The 25,575-nt window shown below is 43.4% G+C and overlaps 2 protein-coding genes across 7 annotated transcripts in view; both read left to right on the forward strand.

The window, feature by feature from the left end:
- LOC101838170 (protein argonaute-1) overlaps positions 1–12,990 on the forward strand; it is a 32,445-nt gene extending 19,455 nt beyond the window's left edge. For 5 of the 6 annotated variants that reach the window (XM_040756629.1, XM_005084382.4, XM_040756630.1 and 2 more), the window contains 8 exons: positions 969–1,153; positions 8,088–8,247; positions 8,428–8,518; positions 9,440–9,634; positions 10,940–11,074; positions 11,650–11,751; positions 12,200–12,399; positions 12,586–12,990. In XM_040756629.1, the coding sequence (XP_040612563.1) occupies positions 969–1,153; positions 8,088–8,247; positions 8,428–8,518; positions 9,440–9,634; positions 10,940–11,074; positions 11,650–11,751; positions 12,200–12,399; positions 12,586–12,694 (1,177 nt within the window). In that variant the 3' untranslated portion in view covers positions 12,695–12,990. Of the gene's footprint in view, positions 1–968; positions 1,154–8,087; positions 8,248–8,427; positions 8,519–9,439; positions 9,635–10,939; positions 11,075–11,289; positions 11,414–11,649; positions 11,752–12,199; positions 12,400–12,585 lie in introns of those variants that run through there. The other variant, XM_040756632.1, reaches the window with a different exon arrangement.
- Positions 12,991–24,565: 11,575 nt separating this feature from the next.
- Ago3 (argonaute RISC catalytic component 3) overlaps positions 24,566–25,575 on the forward strand; it is an 87,833-nt gene continuing 86,823 nt past the window's right edge. Inside the window, exon 1 of the mRNA XM_040756634.1 lies at positions 24,566–24,919. Within this exon, the coding sequence (XP_040612568.1) occupies positions 24,901–24,919 (19 nt within the window). The 5' untranslated portion in view covers positions 24,566–24,900. The remainder of the gene's footprint in view (positions 24,920–25,575) is intronic.

Raw genomic sequence — 25,575 nt, forward strand, 5'->3', positions numbered from 1 at the left:
GTCAACATCCATAGTGTTATCATGTTTCAGTCTTTTTAAAAAACACACATTTGACATTATTTGATGTCCTGCATTCTAGCTTCATTCTTCTAATGCAGTTGCTGGTATGGATTATAATCTTCTTACCTAGTTTTTTATGGATGTATATATCATTTTAAGTTTGCATAAAATATGCTGTGTCTATATGTTTTTTATTAAATATGTGAAAAAACACATCCTGAACTGTCATTGATATGTATGCAGTATATATTTTAGAAACATTCATTTCTGTTCTTTTTGTTGATCACTGCTTTTATGAACTAAGTTGATCAGTGCTGAGTGTGAATCCAAGGCCTTGTACAAGCCAGACAAGCACTTCACTGCTGGTTGCTTTTCCTTTAAATGATACGATTTTTACGAATTAAATTGCTTGCCACTCATTTTTGTATATTTATGTAGCTTGATTATTTTATTGTACTATAGCCACCCTCTTTATCAACTCTGTTGCTTTTCTCAGAATAAAACCTAAAGCCAGAAGAAAGAAACTTGCTTACTAATTGGCTCTTTGCCTTAGTGAGCAAGTGGAGGGAGTGCTCTTTTTTTCCCTGAGCATTTATTTTCTGTGGAACCTCATTTACTTTGGGCACAAAGGCCTCACACTCAGGCATCTGTTTGTTGTTTGTTTTCCCCTGTGGACATGTAACGAGTACAGACATCCACAGGTCTCACTCAGACAGAGAAAGATGAGTGCCCTGAGAACCCCACGAGCTTCTTGTCTGTCCTCTTCAGCTCCTTTAGCACTCTCTTTAGTTGAGCAAGCTCTGTCTTGTTTTCCTCTACTGTAAATGTAATTTTTATTTCTGCTGTGATTGGATGTTGGATCTTTCATGTTAGACTCTCACAGTGCTGAGTAGCCAAGATGGAGGCATTTGGTCCACCAGATTCAGTGGGATTTATTACATCCTTCCATGACCATGTTTGTGCTACAGGAACTTCACAGACCAGCTGCGGAAGATTTCCAAGGATGCAGGGATGCCCATCCAGGGTCAGCCTTGTTTCTGCAAATATGCGCAGGGAGCAGATAGTGTGGAGCCCATGTTCCGGCATCTAAAGAATACATATTCAGGACTGCAGCTCATTATCGTCATCCTGCCAGGGAAGACGCCTGTGTATGGTACAGTTCTCCTGGGACAGTGATAATAATGATAGGTTTCGCATCACAGTAGTTCTCTAAGGGCTTCTAGGGAGAAGTCAGTAGAGACTTTTGGCTTTATCCAGATATATTAATGTCAGTTTTTTGTTTGTCTGTTGTTGTTTTTTTGTTGTTGTTGTTTTGTTTTTCGAGACAGGGTTTCTCTGTATTGTTTTGGAGGCTGTCCTGGAACTCGCTCTGTAGACCAGGCTGGCCTCGAACTCACAGAGATCTGCCTGCTTCTGCCTCCCGAGTGCTGGCATTAAAGGTGTGCGCCACCAACGCCCGGCTGTTGTTGTTTTTTTTAAATCAGAGAAATACTGTCTGAACTGTTGAGTCACATTTGGTTTTACTTACTTGTCACACTCCATCGTCACATTTCCTAGGCTCCTCTGTGACAGGTTTTGTGCCAGGCTGAGATAGTGGGGTACAGAGTTGGGTCAGGCCAGATAGCTGTCACTTGGGAATGTTGGATATATTAGGACATTATGAGCTCAAGCTAAATATGGGGTACTTCTGCTATAATTCTGCCTAGTACTAGCTTGGACTTTTTGCAACATTTCTTCTTGTTTCCTCTTTCTTTTTTGGGGAGTTTGGGGTTCCAAGACAGGGTTTCTCTGTGGCTTTAGAGGCTGTCCTGGAACTAGCTCTTGTAGACCAAGCTGCCAGGCTGGTCTCAAACTCACAGAGATTCGCCACCAACACTAGGTATTGTTTCTTCTTTCTTATTTTACAAATGCCTGTTAGTCTCTTACTCTATATTCCTCCCTTGGCCTGCTTCAAAAATTATGCTGTTCCTTTTACTTACTTTACTGTTCCCATCCAGGTTGGGTACCTTTGGGACTTCATACCTCTCAACCTTTAAACATGTTCAGATTAACTGAACAAAGCACATTGCACCGATTTTGCAATGTCTTTAAGCATCTTTTTTCCTGCTGTGTCCCCTCCTATTTTTTTTAAGGTTTATTTGTTACATATACAGTTTTTTAAGGTTTATTTGTTACAGATACAGTGTTCTGTCTGCATGTATTCCTGCAGGCCAGAAGAGGGCACCAGATTTCATTACAGATGGTTGTGAACCACCATGTGGTTGCTGGGAATTGAACTCAGGACCTGGAAGAGCAGCCAGTGCTCTTAACCTCTGAGCCACCTCTCCAGCCCTTGTTTTTCTTTTTGAAGAGTTGTTTTTCTATTCTATATGCATACTTCCTCAACAGCCACTTACTCCTTAGCCTGCTTCCCTCTAGCTCATTCTCCTCAATCAGCTCTGGAACTGGGAACCTTGGTTTTGTTCTCTTCCTTTGACTTCCGGATACATTTCCTGTCTATTTTGTCATTACCAGATGCCTTTCTTCTTCCTTCCATCTGTTTTATTGATATTCTCACTCATTTTGGCTGCATTGGCCATTACCTTAATATAGCACTTTTTGCTTGTTTGTTTTATTTATTTTTTTTAAGATAAGGTTTCTCTGTGTAGCCTTGGCTGTCCTGGAACTCTGTAGACCAACTCAGAGATCTGCCTGCCTCTACCTCCCAAACACTGGGATTTAAAGGCATGCACCACTGCCCAGCTTACTACTATTATAATCCTTTTTTGTTTGTTTAAGATTTATTTATTATGTATACAGTGTTCTGCCTGCATGCATATCTGCTGGCCAGAAGAGGACAGCAGATCGGTGCAGATACCCATCTTTTTTTCTTTTTTTGGTTTTTCGAGACAGGGTTTCTCTGTAGCTTTGGAAGCTGTCCTGGAACTAGTTCTTGTAGACCAGGCTGGTCTCAAACTCACAGAGATCCACCTGCCTCTGCCTCCCGAGTGCTAGGATTAAAGGTTGTATGCCACCACCGCTCGGCTACAGAAACCCATCTTAACCACTGAGCCATCTCTCCAGCCCCTATTATAATCTTAAAACAAGTCCTTGAATTCTGTTTGTCGTCTTCTTCTACAAGTCTACTGATCATCTCTTCTAATCTTACTTCTCAACTTTTAAACATTTATTTATTTAGTGGCATAACTCGAGCCCACTGTGTGTGTACATGTGTCCCTCTGCCACAGTATGTGAATGGATGTTGGAAGATAACTTGAAGAGTTGGTTCTCATCTTTTACAGAGATTGGACTCAGGTCCTCAGGCTTTGTGACAAACACCTTCCCCTATACACACCTACTGGGCCGTCACTAGTCCCTCATATCTTTCATGAATAGGTTAATAAATCGGACTTTTTTTAAAAACAACAACAAAGCCCCAAAACTTCACTGGTTCTCATTCAGTGCTGCATAAAGGGCTTTCAGGGCTTGATGATGTTTAACCTTTCACCTTTTTCCTGTATTATATTCAAATAACAAACTTACTACAAGGTCACTTGTTCTGAAATGAGAACCCAATCTCAGTCTTTCCTTTACCAGTCAACCAATTTAGGCAAATTGCCAAACTCCTCTGAGCTTCCTGAGTCAGTTATATAAAAAGCAGCGTCTAGCAGAGTCTTTGGCAAGAGCCAGCACTCTGAATGCTCATTCTGTGTTTGCGCTTTCCACTCTGCTTGTTTGCTCCCATGGTCTCCCCTTTGCTTGGACTGTATGAATATTCTCTTTGCCTATCTTACCTTTAAAATTTTCTTCACCTTTCAAAACCTTGTTTAAATTAAACTTATTTTCTATTATCATTATATGTCGTCCCCCCCTTTTTTTTTTTGAGAGATAGGGTCTTATTATGTAGCTCTGGATGGGCTGCAATTTATGATGGCCTCTCCAAAAATCCGCCTGCACTCCCAAATGCAGGGAGTGAAGGCATGTGCCATCATGCTCGCCTTTTTTCCACTTTCTTTCTTCTCTTTTTTCGGTTTATTTCATTTAAAACTATGTGATGTGTGCCTGTGTTTTTAACATGAGAGTAAGGAAGAGTATGCCCAGTCCCTGGAGCTGGAGTTACAGGCGGCTGTGAGCTGCCTGACATGGATGCTGGAACCAATCTTAGGTTCTCTTAAATGATCTTAAAACCAGTCCTTGAATCCTCTTCGGTTCCAGCAGGTACTGTAAACTACTGGTCCATCTCTCCAGCCCTACTGTGTCTCTTTTGGATTCCTTTCGTTGATTATATTTGATCAATTGTTGCCTTGATTGATTTTGAGCACGAAGTAAATCTAAGTCTGCTCTCTGACATACACATCCAAAGTAGAATTTTTCACCGATGACATTCAGTAATTCTTTATTGAGGGAAGTTGGCGTAACTTATGTTCCCCTTGAATGGAAGGGAAAAAAGGGGTTTTGTTGTTACTGTTTGTTGTTTTTTTTAGCCAGGTGGTGGTGCTTACCTCTGTAATCCTAGCACTTGGGAGGCAGAGGAAGGCAGATCTCTGAGTTAGCAGCCAGCCTAGTCTAAAAAGCAGTTCCAGGACAGCCAGGGCTACACACAGAAATGTTGTCTTGAAAAACCGAAAAAGTTTTTTTAAAAAGCTGGGGCTTTTTTGTTTTTTGTTTGTTTGTTTTTAATTAGGAGAATTGCCTTGAGTAGGTGTCCATGTTTCTGATTCTTCCATAAAGAGTAGAATGTATTATTTTAGTTTACCCTAAGTAAAGTTACATTTCTCTTCTACTTTAGACCTTTATTGAGACTTTGGATCTCTTTAATTTACATACAATTCCTTGGCTATACCATCTGGATGGTATGACCATCTGTCTAGAATTAAGCCAACAAATAAGAGAAGCAGTTAGATTCTTCTAAACATCCTTTACCTTCCTTCCTGGGAGGCTGGGTAAAATGACACTCTCCCTGTGATGTTCACATCAAGCTCCTATTGGCTTGTGGTTTTGGGGGAAATGTTGGACGTCACATTTACTCAGTTTTGAATCAGTCCTATGCCCATTCCGTCTCTATTATTTTTAACTCCTGTTTGTCAATAGATTGATACTGTTGGCTTTTAAAAATTGTTAACTTACTAATTTTAATGTGTAAATTGATATTTTAAAAAATGAGTCTTTAAATTTTTTTGTTTTTGGGGCTGGAGAGATGGTTCAGCGGCTAAGAACACTGGAATTAAAGGCGTGTGCCACCAACGCGCAGCTGAGTCTTTAAATTTTTTAAAAAATTAATGTGTATTGGTGTTTTGCCTGCATGTGTGTCTGTACACCATGTGCATGCCTGGTGCCCAGGGAATCCAGGATGGTTGTGAGCTGCCATTAGGTGCTGAGAATCAGACTCTCTCCAGCCCCATAAATAGATCTTGAATATTCAGCCTAATGATTTTTTTTCCACCAAGTGTCACAACAGTGTAACAAGTGTGCCTAGTCGAACATTGCTACCCCTGGGGTCTCTCACTACAACCCCCTCCCTCAAGTGGTGACCACTGTTCTCATCACAAACACTACAGGTTAACTTTGCCTATTTTTGTACTTTATGCAGATGATACTGTGTGTATTTTTAAAATGTGTCTGGGTTCTTAACATTCCATTTATGAGATTCACCCATAGTGTGTGATTATAGCATGCTTCATGCTTAGTTTCATTCTGCTGTTGGCGTACATATTTGGATTGTGTCCAGTGTGTGTCCTTTGTGCCTGCCTGTGTAGAGACTAGGTCTAGGAATGGTTTTAAGTGCATCAGTCATTACTTCCACCATCAGAAGTTGATAGTTCTAGATGTTTCTGTCTTTAATCTTGTCTAGCCTGTTTTGTAAAGTACTTATTTATGACTTTTTAAAAATTTACTTAGCTGCCTTTTACTTACTGATTTATAGGTATTCTTTATAATTTCTATATTGAATATACATTTGTATCACACACATTATCTTTGCAATGTGGTTTGTTCTTTTTTTTCCTTCTCTTTTCTTTTTGTTTTGTTTTGTTAACCTCCAACTTGCAGTTCCCCTGCAAGTGTTGGGTATATATTACCGTGTCCAGCTTGAAGATACTCTTGTTTTCTTTAATCTATCTGTGTTAAAGAGAGTAAATGTTCTACCTCTTTGCTGTCTCCTGGCGTTGACCACTGCTGTTACAGAGACTCGAATCTCAGCCTTCTGCTCGCTCACTCCTGGAGTCAGCAAGTGGACATAGGGAGCATTATCCACATAGTGAAGGTAGCTCATGACTGTGGGATTCCCTCCCTCCCTGAGGTTCCATTCTCATGAGTTGTGTTTAGCATTTCTCTGCCATCAAAAAAAGTATTTTATCTGGCTTTTCTGAATGTTGATTTCTAATGATTCACAGCTAACTTCTCACTCTTCTAGAGAAGTAGAAAGGATTTCTTTAGCCTTTTAATGTTATGTTCATGTTGTATATCACTAAAATAGTTCTTGTTTCTACACACTCATTTCTTTTGTTGTCTCAGTATGGCTAAATACAAAACCATCAATGGGTTTCATTTTACCTGATCTCTCAGCTGCATTTGACTTTGTTAATTTCTTGTTTCTTCTTGTCCGTTGGTAGCTATAGTGCTGTACTGCCTTGGTCTTCCTCCCAGCTCGGGGAACTTTCCTCCTTTGCAGCCTCGTCTTTCGCTGTTCTGCAGTGCTAGGTTTCCTTCAAGATTTTTTTTTTTCCCTTTTTAACTGCTGATTTTTTGGCTCCCCATCCCTAGGAGCTTCTAAAACTATCTTCTCTTTTAACTCTGTCTTTGTTAGTGACCCGTCAAGAGCATACCTTCAACTACTGCTTGTACTTCAATATTGTACAAATTTACACTTGTGAAAGGAAAAAAACCACTTCCAACCACCATGCTTGTTTGCCTAGTTATATCCATAGCCTTACTATACTTCAAACTTCAAGAATTTATGATCTATTTCTGTTAAGAAAACTAAAGACTTAAAAGTAATCCATAAACAAGGTATATGTGTAAAAATACCATAATGAAATCCACTGCTCTATACTAGACAGGGTTTCTCTGTAGCTTTGGAGCCTGTCCTGGAAGTCGCTTGATAGAATAGGCTGGTCTTGAACTCACAGAGACCCACCTGCCTCTACCTGGGATTAAAGGTGTGCACCACCACTACCGGGCTAGAAGGAATAATTATTAATAAAATAATCCATAAAGTTTCATTTCCCTATGCATAGAGTCTACAAGCGAGTTCTTAGATAACTCTTGAGCCCATTTGTTTCCATAGAGACAACTCAGATGCCTTTTTATGTGCTAGGAATTGACCCAGGCACTATCCGTATTAAAACACATTCTGTACCACTTCCTATGACCCCAGCCCTCAACTGCCTGTCTGAGTAAGCTATCTCACTCTTCTGTAGCTCAGCCTCATGGTCACAGTCTTTTCTTTTACAACATGCTCTGAATTACTCAAAAGATAACATACTTTTTTCAGATAAACTGTTGCTTGCTCTCTTTTTTCATATTTTAGAGACTCTTACATTACTCAAACTACCATTAACACCATGCTCTTCATGCTTCAGTCTCCAGTTGCTGGGGTTATGGGTGTCAACCAATATATCTGGCTCAGGTTACATTTTTGTAAGTTTTCCCTCTACTTGGACTTTGAAAGCCCTGCTTTCCAGATGTCTGTTCAGTCATTCTCTGCTCTTGATTAGGTTATTATCCTCTTATCCATTTTTTATTGCTCCATTTAACACTGCTACATTCTTTGTGGTTTTTTTTTTTTTTGGTTTTTCAAGACAGGGTTTCTCTGTGGCTTTGGAGGCTGTCCTGGAACTCGCTCGGTAGACCAGGCTGGCCTGGAACTCACAGAGATCCGCCTGCCTCTGCCTCCCGAGTGCTGTGATTAAAGGCGTGCGCCACCAACGCCCGGCTCTTTGTGGTTTTAAAGGTTGGTGTTAGATCCTAAGCACTGTAAGAATAAGAACCAGGAACCCTATGTATGTTTCTAGTCATTGTGTTCCCTAGAATTTCATATACTATATGACATTTGTTAGACTTGGAGTCAATTTGCCAAATGTGCTAATCAGTTTTCTCTCTGCCCATAGCTGAAGTGAAACGTGTTGGAGATACACTCTTGGGAATGGCAACACAGTGTGTACAGGTGAAGAATGTGGTCAAGACCTCACCTCAGACTCTGTCCAATCTCTGTCTCAAGATCAATGTCAAGCTTGGTGGCATTAACAACATCCTAGTGCCACACCAGCGGTATGAACTCTTACTCACTTGCTTTTGTCAAGGTAGCCTGCTGGGGATTGATGAAGAGATAAGAACCCTCTCCAGACAGAGTGACTGAAACAGAAGAGGGAGAAAACTAGAATGGGGATTGGATGGTACCAGTCAGAGAAGACTCAATCCCTCACCATTTTGTTTTTTCTCCTTGCTCAGCTCTGCTGTTTTTCAACAGCCAGTGATTTTCCTGGGCGCAGATGTTACACACCCCCCAGCCGGGGATGGGAAGAAGCCGTCTATCACAGCGGTCAGTGATTCTCCTTAACTCTTGAGTCCTTAAGAGTGCTGGCAAGTTCCATCCCCAAGCCTTGTTCTCAGTGTACCATCCCTGTCACCTGTTAACCTAACACTGAATGGCACCTTTTGGAGGAAGGGGTGGGATGGTGGGGGGAGGTGGGGTAGTGAGAGTATGGCCAGAAACTTTGTCTTTCAATCGCTCTTTCTATACATACACGTTTTTCTTTTTCACTCTAGTTTTGGGGAGAGTAAGGAAGTGACTATGTATGTATCTCAGTCTCTGAAATCTCTTTTAAGGGATTACTTCATTGCAGGATTGGCCTTTCTTTTACTTTTACTTTTACTTTGCTTTGACCATTGATCTGTCTACTAGATTAGCTGCCTCTCTACTTCCTGTGATATCTGGAGGACTTAATTGTTTTTTCTTCCCTTTTTATGGTGGATATCAGACCCAGAACCTTGGTCTGCTGCAAAAACATTTCACCTCTGAACTAGAGAGTCTTGACCTTAGGGCATTTAATTTGACAGGAACGATGAAGAGAGAAAAACAATATAAAATGCAGCACATGAATGTGGATCAGGAATTCAAGGTCATTCTTAGGGCTCATGTCATTCTCTTGGGCATAGGCCATGTACAGGTGTGTTCTGTGTGCTGCAAGGGCACTGAAAGCAAACATTCTTGTTACATATCAAGCAAATTCTGCTCTTGTGACAGAACAGATTGAAACCAGTGTTTATTACATCCTATCCCCTTACTCAATCTTTTTGCATGGAGACCAGATAGAGACGGTCCTCTGAAGCCAAGACTCCTGGTCTAGTGAACTTATCCAGTTATACAGCATTCTTACTCAAAAGTCCTTCTGCAGACCCATTATTTCACAGCAATGGAAGGTGTTAATTCTAGAAGCTGATGCTTTTTCTTTGTTGTCAGGTGGTAGGCAGTATGGATGCACACCCCAGCCGATACTGTGCTACTGTGCGTGTGCAACGCCCACGGCAGGAGATCATTGAAGACTTGTCCTATATGGTGCGTGAGCTGCTCATCCAGTTCTACAAGTCCACCCGCTTCAAGCCTACCCGCATCATCTTCTACCGAGATGGGGTCCCTGAGGGCCAGCTACCCCAGGTATGGTTCCTAGTGGCTGGTACATTTTCTTGTTGAGGCCAGAAGACTACTTTTTCAAGGCTAATGGTGTTGAGAGAGGTCATGGATCACAACTGAGGAGTAGAGTAGTATCTATAGACCTTTGTTTCAACACATATTTCTCAGTGCCCTTTGGTGTAGTTAGTGTTGAAGACCAATTAGACTGGCGGTTTTCCTTTCTTCCTTTCTTTCCTTCCTTCTTTCTTTCTTCCTTTTTTTATTTTTGGTTCTATTTCTTTCTTTTGAGACAGGGTCTCACTATGTAGCTCTGCTGAACCTGGAATTCACTATGTAGATCAGACTGGCCACAACTTTACAGAGGTTCACTGTCTCTTCCTCCTGAATGCAGCCAGACAAGTGTTACCATGCCTGAACATCACCTGGAGCTTATTCACATAACTATGTGTTAAATAAAATTCACTTGTTTTCACTAAGCAATTGGCAGCTATTCAGCTCCACTAAGACTTCTATCCCTTCATTTTGTACTTAATTATCAGTTACTATAGTGACTGTAGGAGATAATTCTTATTAGTAAAAGCAATAGATTTGATAAAAATGAGACAGGAGTGTTAAAAACTTGTTGAAGTCTAGTTTTACCTAATTTCAAAGTTCTTCATTTTATGCCATACAAATAATTCTTTCTCCTTGTAGCCCAGGTTGGTCACACACTTGTGATTCTCCTCCTCCTGCCTCCTCAGTGCTGGGGTTCTAGGCATACACCGTTATGCTCAGTTATGTTCCTTGAGATTGAACCCAATGCTGTGTGCATACAAGGCACATGATTTGCTTTAAGTTATGTTCTAGTTCCTACCTGTTTTGACTTTCTGTATCTATTCCCTATTATATATCTACTTCTCTCTGGCATTTCAACTCTTAGAAATCTTGATCGTAAGTTTGGATTATTTATTTGCTTGGTTTTGCTTTTGTTTTTTTTAGACATGGTTTCTGTGTATAATAGCCCTGGCTATCCTGAAACTCACTGTGTAGACCAGACTGGCCTCAAACTCACAGAGATCTGCCTGCCTCTGTCTCCTAAGCATGGGGATTAAAGCTGTGCACCACCACACTTTTCTACTTCCATGTCTTACTGTAGTTCTATAAGATCTCTTTTTGCATGGAGACCAGATGGGAACATAGGAAATGAATATGAGTATCCTGACCTCTCATTTCTAATTGATGAGTACCAGCTTATGAGGCTTATGTGCAAAAAGCCATATACCAGTTATAATGCTTTTAGTTCAGTGATACCTTTGAATTAAAAAGGAGCTGTGTGTCTTTTTTGCCTAGATCCTTCACTATGAGCTGCTTGCCATTCGAGATGCCTGCATCAAACTGGAAAAAGACTACCAGCCTGGGATCACTTACATTGTGGTGCAAAAACGTCATCATACCCGCCTTTTTTGTGCTGACAAGAATGAGCGAGTGAGTGAAGAAGTGTTGAGGCCACCAGTACCCTCATCCTGTCTCCTTTACCTTGAGAGAGAGGTCTTGAGATAACGTCTGGGAATTTAGTTGTTTTTCCTGTGTGTCCTCCCTGGCTGTTTTCCCCATGACTTTGTGGCCCATCCTCTACCACTTTCCTTCCCTTAGTGCCTCCTCCTCCCCTCCTTCCCTTATACTTCCTCTCCTCCTCCTAGCTCCCTGGCCTAGACCCTATATGTAGACCAGCTCCCAGAGAAGGGAAAGGGAACTACCATTTATTGAACTTCTCCTATGTGCCAGACACTGTGCAAGGAGTCTTCCTCACAGCAACTCTGTGAGGTAGGTACTATTAATGTCTCCGTTTAACCCAGAAAGGTTAAATGACTTGCTAAGATCACACAGCTAGTAAATAGCAAACATTTGGCTTTAGAAGCCTGTTCTTTCAAGGTCTAGTTCCCTGTGAGAATAGCAGCTTCTTTGTGCTTGGAATTCTGAGAAAATAAGAGTAGAATCCAGCTGAGGCCCTAGTCAGGGCCAGGAAGGTCCTGGGATCTTGGTTGTGTTTGTCTCTACAGATTGGGAAGAGTGGTAACATCCCCGCTGGGACCACTGTGGACACCAACATCACTCACCCATTTGAGTTTGACTTCTATCTGTGCAGTCATGCAGGCATCCAGGTAGCTGGACCATGTCCTGGGGTTTTTATTGGGTCAAGGCTTGGTTGGTTATTTCTACTGCATCTAGAATGTCTCTTATAGCTGAGTATATTAAAAGCAGAATTATTATCAGTAAGCCCCAAATACACTTGCAGGTTGTTTATAATACTTAGGATTTTATGTCTGTGTCTTATGAGGACAAGTGGGGTATGGTCGTCCAGCCATATTCTTTTTAATTTTTTTTTTTGGTTTTACGAGACAGGGTTTCTCTGTATTGTTTTGGAGGCTATCAGTCCAGCCCAGCCTCGAACTCACAGAGATCCACCTGCCTCTGCCTCCCGAGTGCTGGGATTAAAGGCGTGCGCCACCACTGCCCAGCCGTCCAGCCATATTCTTAATTAGTATTGTTCTTTTGTCAGCAGCTACACCCTTTGCCCAATCAGGACCCACTTACCACCTTTTTCCCTAGGGTACCAGCCGACCATCCCATTACTATGTCCTTTGGGATGACAACCGTTTCACAGCAGATGAACTCCAGATCTTGACATACCAGCTGTGCCACACTTATGTACGATGCACACGTTCTGTCTCTATCCCAGCACCTGCCTACTATGCCCGATTGGTGGCTTTCCGGGCACGATACCACCTGGTGGACAAGGAGCATGACAGGTAAAGGCTGGCTGTTTCCTTTTTGTTTCAGCCTCTAATACCGGTAGAAGGAAGTGGATGCTATCCTAAACCTGGGTTGGTGTTTTCTCTTTAATTTGGTATGTGAATTGGCACTGTAGAGATGGGTGAGAGAATTAACAGCGGTTCAGTTTACCAGGAAGGATTTTTCATACTTTTCTTTTTCAGTGGAGAGGGAAGCCACATATCGGGGCAGAGCAATGGGCGAGACCCTCAGGCCCTGGCCAAAGCTGTGCAGGTTCACCAGGATACGCTACGCACCATGTACTTCGCTTGAAGGCAGAATGCTGTTACCTCACTGGAGAGAAGAAAGCTTTCCAAGCCCTGGGAGCTGTACCACCCAAATCCAGAGGAACCAAGGAAGAGGGAGGTGGGGTCGGGAGTATAAGAGGCCTTGTTTCTGTCTACAGAGGGGATATAAGGGTGGGAAGAGGGCCAGCAAGACAGACTACCAGCCAGAAATCTCTGATAGAAACCTCATGTCCTCTACCCTCTCCCCATCTTGTCATATCCGACCCCACTGGACCAAAATGGGCAGCACTAGTGCCCACCATACACACAGTTGTCTCATGTGACTCACAGTGCTAAGACTCATGCTTGACAGCTTGCTAGGGTCGGCTCTGCAGTCCTGTGGTCAAACGCTGGTATGTTTGGGTTTGCTAATTCTAGCTGAGAAAGTGAGGGGCTTGAGAAAGTGGGTGGGAGGGGGGGAAGGAATTTTTAGGAGCCTTAATCAGAAAAGGTCTAGATTTGTTTAAGAAGAAAAATGAAAACAGACTCAGATCAATATTTTAGGATACTAGATGTTTTCATGGGTTCAGAATCCAGTTTGTAGGAAGGTTTTTAATGCTAACGGTTTGGGTTGCTCCTCCCCAGCTGCCACTCCCCCCACCCCACCCCCATCATTCCTCTCTGTATTTTCTACCCCACATGCCTCTTCCCTGACAGACATCCAGCCCCTAGTAACGCTTAAGGCACTATGGCACTTAGTTCTGAAGTGACATGCCCTGTCTTCCTTCCGCCTGCTGGTGGGTAACAGTGCCTTCCCTGTGACGGTTATGCTGCAGCACTGCAACCTTCGTACCTTTCTTTGTGGGACGGGGTAGGGGTGGGAGGGGAAGGGGGAGGGAGGGAGGGAGGGAAGAAATAGCCCAGCGCCAGCAAGCCTCCGGCCAGAATGCCAGCTACTTTTCATTTGAAGGAGTTGACTTCCATTTTCATTGAGCTTTTAAAAAAAGATCACAACCTCAAGATCCATTGACATTTGCACTTTCAGACGTGACAAGTCTCCGAGCTGCTGAGATGACTGGCCCTTGGCCTTTCCCCTTTAGCCTCCTCTTTTCCCTGGCCCCACACCCCCCTACTCTTCCAGGTCTAGAGTTACCATGGTAGCATTTCTCATTCTTGGCTTCTTTTTTCCCTGATGGTCAAGTCTCTTTTGTTTCAATATTTCATAACTGGGGTGTCTAATAACAGAAGATCTTTAGGACTAAGAAAACAGAAAACTAAATGTTATTTTTATACCATAACTTGAGTCTATTGCCAAAATCTGGAAATCCCTCTCATACTGGATGAGTTTGCATCCCAGAATCATGGAGCCATCAGAAGGAGCTGTGGCCTTCCCTGGTGTTTTCTGGCCTGGCTAAGTAGGGGGTGTTTGTCTCCCTGAGGTGGGGCTTAGCCTCTGCCCTCTCTGCAGATAGTACCTTTCTCTTGCTACAGCCTCCCTCCCCTGCTCTGTCCTGCACTCTTTCTTGTAAGTGAATCTTCCCTTTTTCCCGACTGGACTGTCCTTTGACCCTTGACTAACGGAGACTCTAGCATGTCCTCTGGGCAGGCTAGAGAATTTTGCTGCTCCCTATTGCTTCTGTTTACACAAATGAATTTTCCTGTATCCCACTAGGGCATGTGAGTGGGTGGCATGGACTTTTCTTTTCTCCCCCTCTCTCAAGATACTGGGGTTCAGCAGTCGTGCAGGACTGGAAGAAGTGGGTTCTAGCTTTGTCCTTGCTGACCTTGAAGCAAGGCGTCCTCTTTCCTTGACTGTTCATTTTTTCTTCCTGCACTACTACTCCAGATGGGGATTTGAATCGTGGTGTACAGAGTCCCCTTCAAGGGAGCCTGAGCTTAGGGTTTGTCTACTCTGGTGATGAAGCCATGATATTTTAGATCTAGCCTGGGCTTAGAGGCCAGCTGGAGAAAGGAAGGTCTGAATCCTGGCGTGTGGAGTCAAAACCTCTCCCTAGTAGCCCTCGTACAGACCCAGATTTGCTATGCAAACAGTCTAGGTTCAGTTGTGGCTGACTATATTGTTTAGTAACTTCCCAAAAGGTAGCACAAACATTCCTTATGGAAAAAACCCAGGACTGTTCAGCAGTTCCTCCTGTACTTTTTTTCTGCTGGCTACAGTATGGAGTGCCCCGTGGGCACAACCCCAGCTGAAGAACAGAACAGAGGTCTCTGGGTAGAGGCAGCTCACTGGAGAGCTTACATTCCTTACACAAGTGCCTAAAGAGAGTGATGCCAACACTCCATCTGCCCTGTCCATCGCCTTCATATATAGTCTACTTCTTGTTCCGTCACCCTTCGGGGAGGGAGCTCTCCACAGACATGTGCTGTCCACTTAGGTACATTTGGAGGTTTGGATAAGGGCACTATTCCTGAGGGGTTCAGTCATTCACCAGCATTTGCAGATGCCCATAGGGAACAGGTGGCTGTCACAACTACAGCGACAGGTTTTTGTTCTCTCCTTTTTTCTTTGCCTCACTCTCTCCAGTTGGGTTTCAAGCTAGGGATTAGACATCAGTTTTAGTCTTTTGGTGTTTATGTGCCATTCAAGAAATGAAAGCAAGGAAATGTTGGGCTTGATGGCCCATGTCTATAATTCTGTAATCAGTACTAAGACTGAAGCAGGAAATTCACAAGTTTAGGGTCAGCCTGGGCTGCTCAGTGAGTTCCAGGCCATGGTGCACTACATAGCAAGACCATATCCCAGAAAACAATAAAAAGGAAGAGCAAGGAAAGTAGCATGGGTGATAAACTTCTTGCTATGAGCTAAAAGCAACAACAGACCCTTGAGATATAACTGCTACTGACCATGTGAGTTCTTCTCACTTAAAGGTGGTACACACCATTAAAAGAGGTGTTGCAGCAAGAGTCAGCTTGTTTGGATTTGGTTTAAGTGGTGCATTGTGCCAAGCTCCAAGGAAGCGCTGGGAAGAGTCCAACTTCATCTTAGATCTTCTTTTCCCTCACCCCCACTGTTCAACTTTCCTTTGCCTCTTCCTGATTTCCTGGCTTTTCCTTTTCCCTCTTCGACTCAGCTTGCTTGCTGGCTGGCCTGCCTGCCTGTGATAATGAATTCTCTGCATGGCTGCAATGATCCCACTGTTAGTTGGCAAGGTCAGGCTTAGCTCATTGACTACAGAAGACCAAAAACCTGTTTCTCGTGCCCAGTGGTGTCAACCCTGGGTTGCGCTGTCCTGGAGCTTTCACTAGGTCAGGTCAGCAGGCTTGTCTAACTAACAGTGTGGTTTCTGGCAGGTTTAACACCTCTCCATTCTGTGGAACTGATTGCTCTTATTTTTAGCTCTGCTTCTTTTTCTCTCTACCTGGGGCCTCTCTTTGCTGAGAATGTCCTAGAGTTGAAGTAGTTGGGTATTAAAGAATAGCCAGCTAGAGGATGGGTGTAGAAAAAAAGAGTAAAAAGGTAATGGAGAGTGATTGGATGAGAGGTGGTAAAGGAGAATGCTGCTTTTATTCTGTCCAGTGTGACCATTGGTTGAGGTGCTATTATTGCCAGCCACTTGGGATAGGCCTGGAGCTACTGTTACTGGGAACTTAATGCTTAGAATATGACTAAAGTTGAACATAACTAACCTAAAAGTTTGAAACTACTCAAAATCTAGTTCTCAACTGCAGCAGAGTTTCTCAATGGCTTCTTCTTTGGCTGAGCAGCAATGTTTTTGGACAGTTTTCTTATTCTACCAGAATTATGTGAATGATGCCAGGGACACAGTTTTCTTTGCTGGCCCATGGAATGTCTATAAGGCTGCTCAGAGTTGTAGATCTGGCATCAGACATCACAAAGGAGGATGAAGTTTCTCCCCTTTCCGGGTAGAAGAGTCACCTTTCACCTAGCCAAAAGGCAGTTTTAGAAACTAATGTCAGGAAAGGTTTTGTTCTGTTTTTTTTTAATTTACTGGGCTTTGGATAACCCAAGATGGTAGTTAAGATGCCTTCCTTGGGCAGGGATCATGGCAGGGACATGCAAGGCAGTCTTTGCTACTTGGCCTTCTAAGCAGACTGGGAAAGGGGGATTCTCTGGTTTTCTCTTTCTCCCCACTTACTAGGACTTGCCTTCTCCCTGAGCCAGGAGAGAGGCTGGGTTGGTGCTCTCCCCTTACTCTGCTCCTACTGACTTAGAACCTCTGGCTGCTGTACGATAGCCCAGGAACGGGAATGGAAAGAATGGGCTCAAAACAAAACAGAATAATGTAAGGAAGGTAGATTTCCTTCCTTAAAAAGGGAAATCAGAAAGTCTCCAAGAATCGTGTAAGTAATGACAATGTGTCTCAATGCACTGAGTCCTCTGGTGTCATAGCAATAAGGAAAAATGAAATGACTTCCTGTGCACATAGTCCAACCTGATTGGTGTATGATGTTGCACTTAGCAGCCATGTGGTGGGCATGTGTGACTACTCTGGGTTTCACTTTATTTTCTAAACTTTTTATTCCTCTCAAGTCCAGCATGGATGGGGAAATGTCCCTGGAGCCCCGCAGCTGTGTACTTGTTTGCATTTGTTTCCCATTGAGACTTGTGTTTGTGTCCTGCTTTGAGCTGTACCTTGTCCTGTCCATTGTGAAATTATCCCAGCAGCTGTAATGTACAGTTCCTTCTCAAGCAAGCAACAGCAGCAGCACAATTCTGTGTTTTATAAAGACAACAGTGGCTTTTGTTTCTAAAGTGCCGTCTCTGTTTTTTTTTTCCCCTACCAGGAAAATAAACTGTTGGGATTAATTACATCTCTGATAGATTTGAGAGAGAATAATAGAATGACATACAATAGTATTTCATGAGGTCTCTGTGTATTCATTTCACAAACATGCAAAACTGTGCTAGAAGTGTTGTGGGAGAAGGTAGGCATAGTTCAAAACTGATAAAGACAGGCAGTTTTAAAAGTTCTTGGGGAGATCATTGATCACAAAGTCTTCCTGAACAGATTACAAGTGGCCGGACCAAAGCTGTAGCAGTGGAGATGGAAAGGAAAGGGCAGATTGTAAAATGAATAGGACACCATGACTGATGGGAGAATGTAGTAGTAGAATCTAGATAGAGCTTATGTCTCTACTTGGATGTGAGTATACTGAGATATTCTTATCAAATGGCATCAGCGAGACTATTGAAGGAATATGGTACATCTCCTGATGGGCGATAATTCGCCTGGTACACAAAGAGTTTTCTTCTAGGATCTTGTTACATGTCCCTGGTGACCCTCAAACTCACAGTTCCCGCTCTACCTCCTGTGTCCTGGAATTCGAAGCCCACAGCACCATGCCAGCCTTCGAGTTTTGAGATCCCAGTTAGGAATAAAGTTAAGGTTTCTAATAAACACACCCTTAGATTGCTTAGGCAAAATAGGAAACTACTGTTGAAAGTACTGGAGTCATGCTGGGTTAAAAAAGCCACAGACATGAGGGAGACAGCCTAGAAAAAGAGAAAGCCCTTGAGGAGAAGAAGCAGGAATGAGGTGACAGCCAGGTCACCACTCTATAAATTGGTAACTTATTTTGGACTGGATTAACAAACTAGGAGAAAAATAGACCAGAAAGGGAGTCCCAGCCACCCTTACTCATGTTACATCATCCTATTTCCCAACTTATCTTGAATCTCACAATATAAGTGGCCATTCTCTAGTACTCAAAAATTTGAGTATTGGGAAAATGATAAAACTGAGATTAGACTTTACACGTCCATCAGATAACACCACCATCACTTTCAAATTCTTGTTCTTAGGAGGAAAAAAAAAGAAATCCTAATTTTGACCCTAACAAGCCTATAGATTGTGTGTGCTGGTACACCAGACAGAACCTAACTAGCTGTACTTAGTGTTAAAACGTGTTTTCTCCAGGGACTGTGAACCCTGAGGAACAGAAACTACATTCTATTCTGTCATCTTTGGGCAATATACCAGGAAAGTTGTATTTGAGAATGAAGTGAGCCAGAGATCATGAGTATGGAGGAGGAAACCAAGAAGTGATTCTGAAATAGGTGTGGTGGTGCAAACTTTTAACCCCAGCATTTGGGAGGCAGAGACAGGTGACCTCTGGCTCAAGGCCAGTGTGGTCTACATGGTGAACTCCAGGTCAGAGCTACATAGTTAAGACTCTGCCTCCAATAAATAAATAAGAAAGTGCACAGGATGTAGTTGGGAATCCTGAACTTTTTAGTAAGCTGATATGTAATGTTCCTCTAGGTAGGCAGAGTTGGAAAGACCTCTTAGTGTTGGGGTATTATCTTTTCAAACACTTTCATTCCCAACTGCGCATGTTCCTTGGTTTTGTACCTTAGGTGGATGGCGTAGTTGTCAAGCTTGTAAGGTCTGGCTTGTACTACTAGAGCATTGTAATGCCTGAACACTGGGGAAGATGGTTCTGGCAGAGAGCCCAGTAAGGAATCATCATTGGCAGACAGTGTACATATAATAGGTCTAACAGTCCTCTGGAGGCCAAGTGTTATGACTTTGCAAATTATAACACTAAGCCTGTGGTTACCACCTGTCAGGGTCCTGTGGGATATAGCCACCTAGACGCCGTGACCATTTCTTCAGCAAAGCTTAAGGTTGGTTGAACATGTTCGTGGTTGAAATAAGATAAACATTGACCATGAGGAAGACACAAGAGTGTTTTAGGGATTTGTTTTGGTTTTTTGTTTTTCTCTTTTGAAAGATTTAAATGGTTTGGGAGTTGGTTGCTTCTCAAACTTTCCATGGACTGGTTGGTCCTGGGGTCCCAAATTTTGATTGAAGGTTTTTTTGTGTCTCTCTAGAGACACTGGTTCAGCAGCTTTCCCTCCACTTTATTAGAAAATGTATGATGTAGCATACACCATGAGACGAAGTAATGGACGTTGTGGATATCTCTTGTCTTAGACCTCAGAGTCTTATGATGGGTGTGGAGGCTAAAGTTACAGCGGAAAACAGTAAACCTCAACCATACTTCCCCAGGCTGCTGTCTTTATTACTTCAATATTTGTGTTTTCATTTGTTTTGAGACAGGGTTTCTCTGTGTAGCCCTAGCTGTCCTGGAACTCATTCTGTAGACCAGGCTGGCCTTGAACTCAAGATCCATTGCCTCTGCCTTCCAGGTGCTAGGATTAAAAGCGACACCACTGCCCAGCTAGCTTACTTCAACAATGTTGAATTAGAATATTAAATTGTGGGCTGGAGAGATGGCTCAGAGGTTAAGAGAACTGCATGTTCTTCCAGAGGTCCTGAGTTCAATTCCCAGCAACCACATGGTGGCTCACAACCATATTTAATGAGGTCTGATGCCTTCTCCTGGGCTACAAGCATGTACACAGATATAAAAAAACTATGCATAATAAATAAAAATTTAAAAATATTAAATTGTTCCTCATTTCCCGGGCATTCTTTTGTCTGTAGCCTGAGGAAGGCTCATAAACTTGGGAAGACACACAGAGGACATGAAAGAAGCAACCCTTGAGCACAGCAATGTCAGGAGGGAGCAGCTGGAAAAGTGGGGGTGCATCTGGAAGTCCTTCATTTATGGCCAGCAACTGCTTCCCCTAGGAAACAACAAGACTTTTCAAACCTTTGTGACTTACCAATTAGGAACGTGCTGTCACCTTGTTCTAAACTACAGCAGCCTCTCTATGATCTGGTAGTATTTTTAAGGGTTGTTCTAGAGAGCCCTCTGGAACTCTTCCAAAGGCAGGCAGCTTTTTTCTTAAGAGAGGAAAATAGAATCAGTGAGGTCTGGAAAAAGGTCTTTGGACTACAAATGGAGGGGCCACTTTGAAGTACTTGACAAACGTTTTATACAGTATTTTATATCTGCATCTTCATAGTAGTCATGTTCATCAGTTGCATATAACAAAATTGTGACTGAATTACTTAGATAAGGAAAATATCTTCACATGACAGGGAGTTCTGATTTAGGTTGGTTAAGTGGCTACCTAACACCAAAGAACATGGTTGCTTCTTATATATTTACTTTTTGCTCTGCTATCCTGTGTGGTGTTGGCTCATATAATGATCTCAGGATAGCTACTGTAATTCCAGGAAGGAAATGACAACAAAACAATTTCTAACAGAAGTTAGAAGGACTTATTTCCACACCCCTGTCGAAGATTCCAGGGAATCTTCCCCTGGATGCCCTAGCAATCAGGCTTCATATATCATTGGCTCATTTTCTCATGCCACTAGCGAAGCACAAATGACCCCTTACAGGAGTTAAATGGGAGTTAGCCTTTGAATTATACGGATTCGGAAGGTTAGTATGTCTAACAAGAAAGAATCAAGTAAGGACTATTGGGTGGATACCTTGGCTTATGGTGATTAGCAAAGAGCCTTCAGTCTAGGCTCTGTGTGTTCCTAAAGACTATTTTATACTGTGTTTGCTGCAAGTGCCACGTCATTATTGCAGAAACTGCTAGTGGAGGCTATCCTTTTCTAGTCTGCTTCATCTAACACAGGAAGTAGAGTATAGACGCACTAGGGGTAGTAGAATAGTGATAGTTGGGAAGAAAGTGAGCATTCTTAGTCCCCGAGTCTCATTGGTAAGCCCTGGGGTCTTTCTACATATTAAAGCGGGTAGTTGGGCACTGTATCCTTTAAGTGCACTGAGTATTTGGTATTTCACTATGCTTTGCTTTGGCTTCTGTCATGTATCCATGTACCTATTTGCTATCCTGATGTCTTTAAGTTGTGTGTGCATGCGTGCGTGCGTGCGTGCGTGTGTGTGTGTGTGTGTGTGTGTGTGTGTGTGTGTGTATTTGTTTTTTCAAGACAGGGTTTCTCTGTGGCTTTGGAGGCTGCCCTGGAACTAGCTCTTGTAGACCAGGCTGGCCTGGAACTCACAGAGATCTGCCTGCCTCTGCCTCCTGAGTGCTGGGATTAAAGGCGTGCACCACCAATACCCAGCGTAAGTTGTTGTCTATTTTACTCATTTTAAATTTGGTTTGTCCTGAGCTATAAAAGCTTATAAAATTCAAGTTCTTTGTTGGATATGTATGTGCATATATATATCATATATGTGTGTATGTATATGTATATATATAAATTAATTTTTCCTAATCCATGGCTTGCCTTTTCACTTTGGATAGGAAAAGTTTTTCGTTTTCATGTCCAATTTATTGATTTAAGGTTAAATTTATTGACTTTTGCCAGGGGTTGGTGGAGCATGTCTTTAATCCCAGCACTCGGGAGGTAGAGGCAGGTGGATCTCTGTGAGTTCGAGGCCAGCTTGGTCTACAGAGTAAGTTCCAGGACAGTCTCCAAAGCAATACAGGGAAACCTTGTCTCAAAAAAATTTTTGTTGCCTTTTTTGTTTTTTTAAAATTATTTGTTTATTATGTGTACAGTGTTCTGCCTACATGTCTATCTGCAGGCTAGAAGAAGAGTGATCAAGATCTCATTATAGACGATTGTGAGTCACTAGATGGTTGCTGGGAATTGGACTCAGGTCCTCTGGAATAGTAATCAGTGCTCTTAACCACTGAATCACCTCTCCAGCCCCCTTTTTTACTTTTCTAGTTAATGCTTTTTGTATAGTATTTAAAGAAAATTTTCATTGTCTGGTGGCTGCTGAGGTGCTCAGGGGACACAGACGTCTCTGCATCTGAGTTTTGTATTTTATAGTTCTCATTCTGAGAACAATCAGTGCCATCAGGAATAAAGCTAGGGTGTTGGACTGCTTCTTGAGCCCTGTCCTTGAAGCCCATCAATCCATCGATCTATCGACCCATCCATCCATTCATCCATCCAATAGTTATTTAATGTACTTTTCTTTTTTAAAAACTTACTGTGCTCTTCTAGGATAGCAGTAATCATTGTTCTAGGCATTGTAGCTGTGGCAGTTAATAAGATACATAAACCTTTGAGACCTTTGGAAGTATGTTACCTCAAAATGGCATTTGGTCAGGGGAAAACCTCATATACATTTGTATTGGCAAGAATCTCCAAGACCTTTTCACCTCCCTGCTTTAAATTTTAATTCATGAACCTTTCACATGGGCTTACTCTAAAGAGGTGAGGTTCTGCATAGCAGAAGGCAGGAACACATCAGAGACATTTGTTAGATTTTATTGAATCTTAGGACCCAGCTCTTGTTTCAGTGTTCAAAAACAACACTACCTTGGGATTGGAGAGTTAGGTCAGTGGTCAAGATCACTGGCTGCTCTTCCAAAAGACCAGGTTCTATTACCAGCACCCACATGGCTGCTCACAACTGACTATAGTCCCAAAGATCTCACACCCTCTTCTGTCCTCCGTGAGCACCAAACACCAGTACACATCCAAAATAAAACAAAACCACTCAGTTTGTGACCACACTGTGTTTTCTAGAAGAAGCTAGGTAAGTTTGCATTCATTTAAGGAAGTAGTCACAGAATCAAGAGATGAGGATATGATAGGTCCTTGTACAAGTTTGGGATTTACTCTTCAGGCTTCGATCATGCCTTCAAGCTCTGGACTGACTTTTAAGACATGCTGATGGATTTGGTGATTTGATATTTTAAACATTAGGTCATTTTCAGTCAACAGGAAGAAGACAGTCAAAATCCTTGTATCAGATGCGACTTGTAGTCCCCTCCATTGCATAGTAAGCATGTCCATTAAGCGCATCAAAATTGTAATCACAGTAAATATTTTTGTTATTAACATTTGGGAAGGTTTCTTCTGAGCTTTCTGTGCATCGTACATGTTGGTCTTTCAGGTCTTCTGATGAGGAAGCTGAAGCCCAAAGAGATAAAGTGGCTAATCCAAAAGTTCATTTAATGGGGAGGGAAAGGATAGTGAAAATAAAGTTTCTTTTAAGAATATTGTACATACATATTTAAAGTTAAAACATCACTGGTTAATGGAGACACAGGGAAAATAATGAATTACTGCTAAGCCTGCATAGAATAGTATCTGGTTTCACTAAGCCAAGCAATTTTGTTCTGCTTGCAGGGTAATGTGCTGGATCTAGTCTCCGGTTTAGAGTACATTCTGATGGGTTGGAGCCAGGTCATAAAGTAGTCCACATCCTACAGATCGGGTAGACCAGTGTCCAGTAAAGGCCGCCGGAGATGACCTAGGTGAAGTTTTGGCATGGGATAGGAAGAGGAAAATTCCTCGCCAAAGGAACCCAAAGGCTCCAATTCAGCAGAAAAGCACCTGTCCAGTTCGGGGAAACAAAGCGGACCAGCTTAATTCTAGAACAATCTTGAGGGGTCCAGAGGGAAAAGGCCTTGGCTGCTTAGCCTGGTGTTTTATCGCCAGAAAGGAGTTTAGGTTCTCAAGGGGATTAGGAGAGTGTTTAAACATAGAAATAATTCCTTCCTCATGTAATGTCCTGTTTCTTAGTCTTCTGTTTTAAAACTACATTGATTTTTTTTTTTTTAGACAGGGTTTCTCTGTGGCTTTGGAGACTGTCCTGGAACCAGGCTGGCCTCAAACTCACAGAGATCCGCCTGCCTCTGCCTCCCAAGTGCAGGAATTAAAGGCATGCGCCACCACCGCCCGGCAAAATTTTCCTTTTAACTATCTCAGAAAAAGGTTGTCAAAGCAACTTTGGGTACTTAGCGAAATCTCTTGTGGCTACCGCCTAGCACTTGTGCTCCGAGTGGGGCGTGGCAGGCGGAGCTAGGAGGGAGGATGTCCTTGGTTGGTCATCTGTCACTCTCAGGTAGACTGTCCCTCAGGTAGGCTCCTCGGGGCTGGCAGCGATGTCGCCTCAGGCAGCGGTCCCCGCCTGGAAGGCTGTCACGGGGGAGGCTGGCCTCTCGCTCGGGATTGTCACCGTCAGGCACAGCGGGTGCAGGGCGGCCGCGCGCTCACGGCTCCGCCCCGGCCGGTCACCCGCTCGCCCGCCCAGAGTCCTCCACGCGTTGACCAAGCCGGGTTGGAGGTTGTCACCGCACAGATCTGGCTCGAGGCGAGTTGCGGACCCTGCGAGCTGGGCACGGTCCGGGGAGCGGAACTGACGCGAGCGGGCTTCCGGGGGCGACCAGGGAGAGCGAGAGCCGGCGGTGGCGGCGGTGGCGGGCGGTTCGGGGAGCGGTGCACGCGTCAGCAGCTGTGAGCGACGCAAGTTCCGGACCGGGCTTCAGCGTCCTCGCCTCACGCCTCTTTCTGTTCTCACCTAGCTGCGGGCTGTCTCCCGACCGGGGCTCTTCTGCCCCGAGCTTTCGGAGGGCGTCCCTTCCTCGCCTCAGTGGCCTCACAGTTCTCTCGTGAAGCACTGCCCCCAGCTCCATGAATGGAAATCGGCTCCGCAGGTAAGTCGGGGCTGCCGCCGGGGCGGGTGGGGTCGTTACCCAACGGTTGTCCCCTGAGCATCCTTGCTCTCCCATTCCAGGTGCTGTCAGTGTGCGTCGTAAGGGAGACGTTGGTTTTCGGGCCCAAAGCGCCACAGCATGGCAGCTACTCTCCTGGGGCCACCGAGTTGGCAAAACTACCAGGAGGGTTTAAGTTTGGGTTTATCTACGCGATATCATCCACCTAGAGTGCTTCTCCCCAGATATAGAGGAGTTTGCCCTTGCTTTTGTAATTCCATTTGGAAACGTAAAGGCTGCACTTGTCTTTTAACCCGGTCGCATGTCCCATGTAGGCTGGACAGTCAGTCCCTTTTCTACCTCTTAAAGTAGTCTGAAGGTATTCTGATGGGCTCAGGTTTGACATTGGTGTCCGGGCACCGTCAGGTGCGGGATGGCATTGCTTGCATCCGCAGACTCTCAGTGTCTGTGGTAGTGTGGTATGTAGTTTCTGAGGAGCTTGGAGAGGTCCTCTAGGTCTGTATCACCACTTATGTGAGACGGTAGATCTTCAGAATGCTGGCACTATTTCCCCCGATTTTCTGTTCCCTACGGCAGCAGCTGTCACATACCTGGAAATCTGGAATGTAGGAAAACAGTTTAGTCTCTGGAAAGAAAAA

Source organism: Mesocricetus auratus, unplaced genomic scaffold (genome assembly GCF_017639785.1).
Source record: "Mesocricetus auratus isolate SY011 unplaced genomic scaffold, BCM_Maur_2.0 Super-Scaffold_100014, whole genome shotgun sequence".
NCBI lineage: Eukaryota > Metazoa > Chordata > Mammalia > Rodentia > Cricetidae > Mesocricetus > Mesocricetus auratus.